This window comes from Vigna umbellata, chromosome 10 (assembly GCF_029865625.1).
Source record: "Vigna umbellata cultivar VRB3 chromosome 10, Vumbellata_1.0, whole genome shotgun sequence".
NCBI classification, from domain to species: Eukaryota; Viridiplantae; Streptophyta; class Magnoliopsida; order Fabales; family Fabaceae; genus Vigna; species Vigna umbellata.
Window position 1 is genome coordinate 16,430,238 of NC_142174.1, and position 1,853 is coordinate 16,432,090.

General features: G+C 33.7%; 1 protein-coding gene across 1 annotated transcript; it reads left to right on the forward strand.

Moving 5' to 3' along the window:
• The first annotated feature begins 228 nt into the window (after positions 1-228).
• Positions 229-1,231, forward strand: LOC124841050 (heavy metal-associated isoprenylated plant protein 43-like). The gene is made up of 2 exons (XM_047317219.2): positions 229-511; positions 631-1,231. Exons 1-2 carry the CDS (start codon positions 427-429, stop codon positions 957-959), a joined length of 414 nt encoding a protein of 137 aa, XP_047173175.1. The 5' UTR covers positions 229-426; the 3' UTR covers positions 960-1,231.
• Positions 1,232-1,853: the final 622 nt, after the last annotated feature.

Genomic DNA, 1,853 nt, shown 5'->3' on the forward strand with positions numbered 1-1,853 from the left:
AAAAAAAAAGGGTAGCATATTAAAAGTAGAATTCCAATTAATCATGTGAGAATTGGCGTTTTCTCTATTTGACTACTCCTATTATATCTATGCACAATTCCAACCCTTTCGCTTTCAAACAATGTCACTTCACAAGGACAATGCAAGTTGTAACAAATCACAGACGGCAAAATCAACATAAAGAAAGAAACCTCAGGTAGAATTACACACACGCCAACAGAACAAAAGACAATGTTCTTCAAGTTTAGCCAAGGACGGTAAACAACCATACAAGAAAAAGCTGTTAGTTTCATCATTCTTTTGTTTGGTTCACCTGAAATAATATATCTCTCAATATTCCAACACCAGCATTGTTGTTAAGTTGGCAAAGCCGGTAGCATTATTTACAAGCGCGATCAAAAGAAGCAGGTGAGTGATTATTTCTCCATGGTTAAGAAGACGGTCTTGAAGGTTGATATCACTTGCGCCAAATGCAAAAGGAAACTCCTCAGGACTGTTTCTTCACTTCAAGGTAACCAACCCCAACACTACTCCTTAATCTTTGTTTCATAGCTTCGATAAAATAAAATTCATGCGCTGTTTTAATAAAATTATTATCTTTTGGAATTTTAATTTTTGATTCAATTTTAGGGGTGGATAAAATTGAAGCCGATGAAGGGAAGGGTACGTTGACCGTGACAGGGGATGCAGACCCATACGACATAATAGTTCGCATTAGGAAAGCTGGGAAGCATGCCGAAGTTGTGAGTGTTGGGCCTCCTCCGGCCCCTCCAAAACAAGACCAGAAAAAGCCTGAAGAGAAAAAGCCCGAAGAAAAGAAGAAGCCCGACCCAGTTAAACAAGAGCAAAAACCGAATGAGCCCTACACGCAGATGCCGTATTACTACCCACCACACCAACCGGTGGTGGTGTACATGAGCAGATACGAGGAGCCCAATCCATCTTGCATTATATTGTAACCACGAACACAAGTGCAGAATGCGCAGTTTTCAGCAAAACTCAGACCAAAGGAGAGAGAAATATGAAGGGCACAACCAGTGGGAAAAAAAATGGAGAATTTGTTTGGTATGAAGAAGTTATTATTGTTTTCAGGCAGATTGGAAATAATATCTGTTAGTGGTTAAGAAAGTACTTTTGCATCGTAAATTTCTAAAGTCATTTCTTTCGTATCAATTAAAAAGTAACTGTGTACTTTGAAGAAAAAAGAATGATGAATCATCTCCAAGAGTCATGAACACAGTTTTAAGTTTGATTCTTATTTTTCATTTTTAGAACGTGGCAAAATTGATTAACTCAATTAGATTATTTTCCTACATTTAATACATCTAATATGAATGTGAGAATAAAATCATCTATTTCGTGTTTAGCTGTTAAGTTTCTTGTTTTTGTCAAATGAAACATACAAAACAAAATAATTTGTCTAACACGAACGAACCGTAATAGTGGTTTTTACTTTCTACAATAACATTAACATTTTATATTATTGGTTTATTATGGGATGAATTAAAAATGAATCAGTTTAATTTTTATAAATTTTGTAATATGTAGTATATAATATATATTTATGTCGAAACTTTTCTTTCTATAGAATTTTCTTCTACGTAATTCAAAATTGTACACGTATTAACGTTGATGTTCAAGTTGAATGGCTTAAAATGATACTAAGTCTAAATATAAAAATTTAGACGAAGAATCTAAATACCATGAAAAAGTAGAGTCAAATATGGAAGCTCAAACAGAGGCAAAAATTTTGTTTCTACATTTCAAAATTTCTTTTCTTCTATCAAAAAAATAAAAAAAAAGTACAAAATCTCTTAGTTGTTTTTGATCCGGATCCTTGAATAAGAAACAAT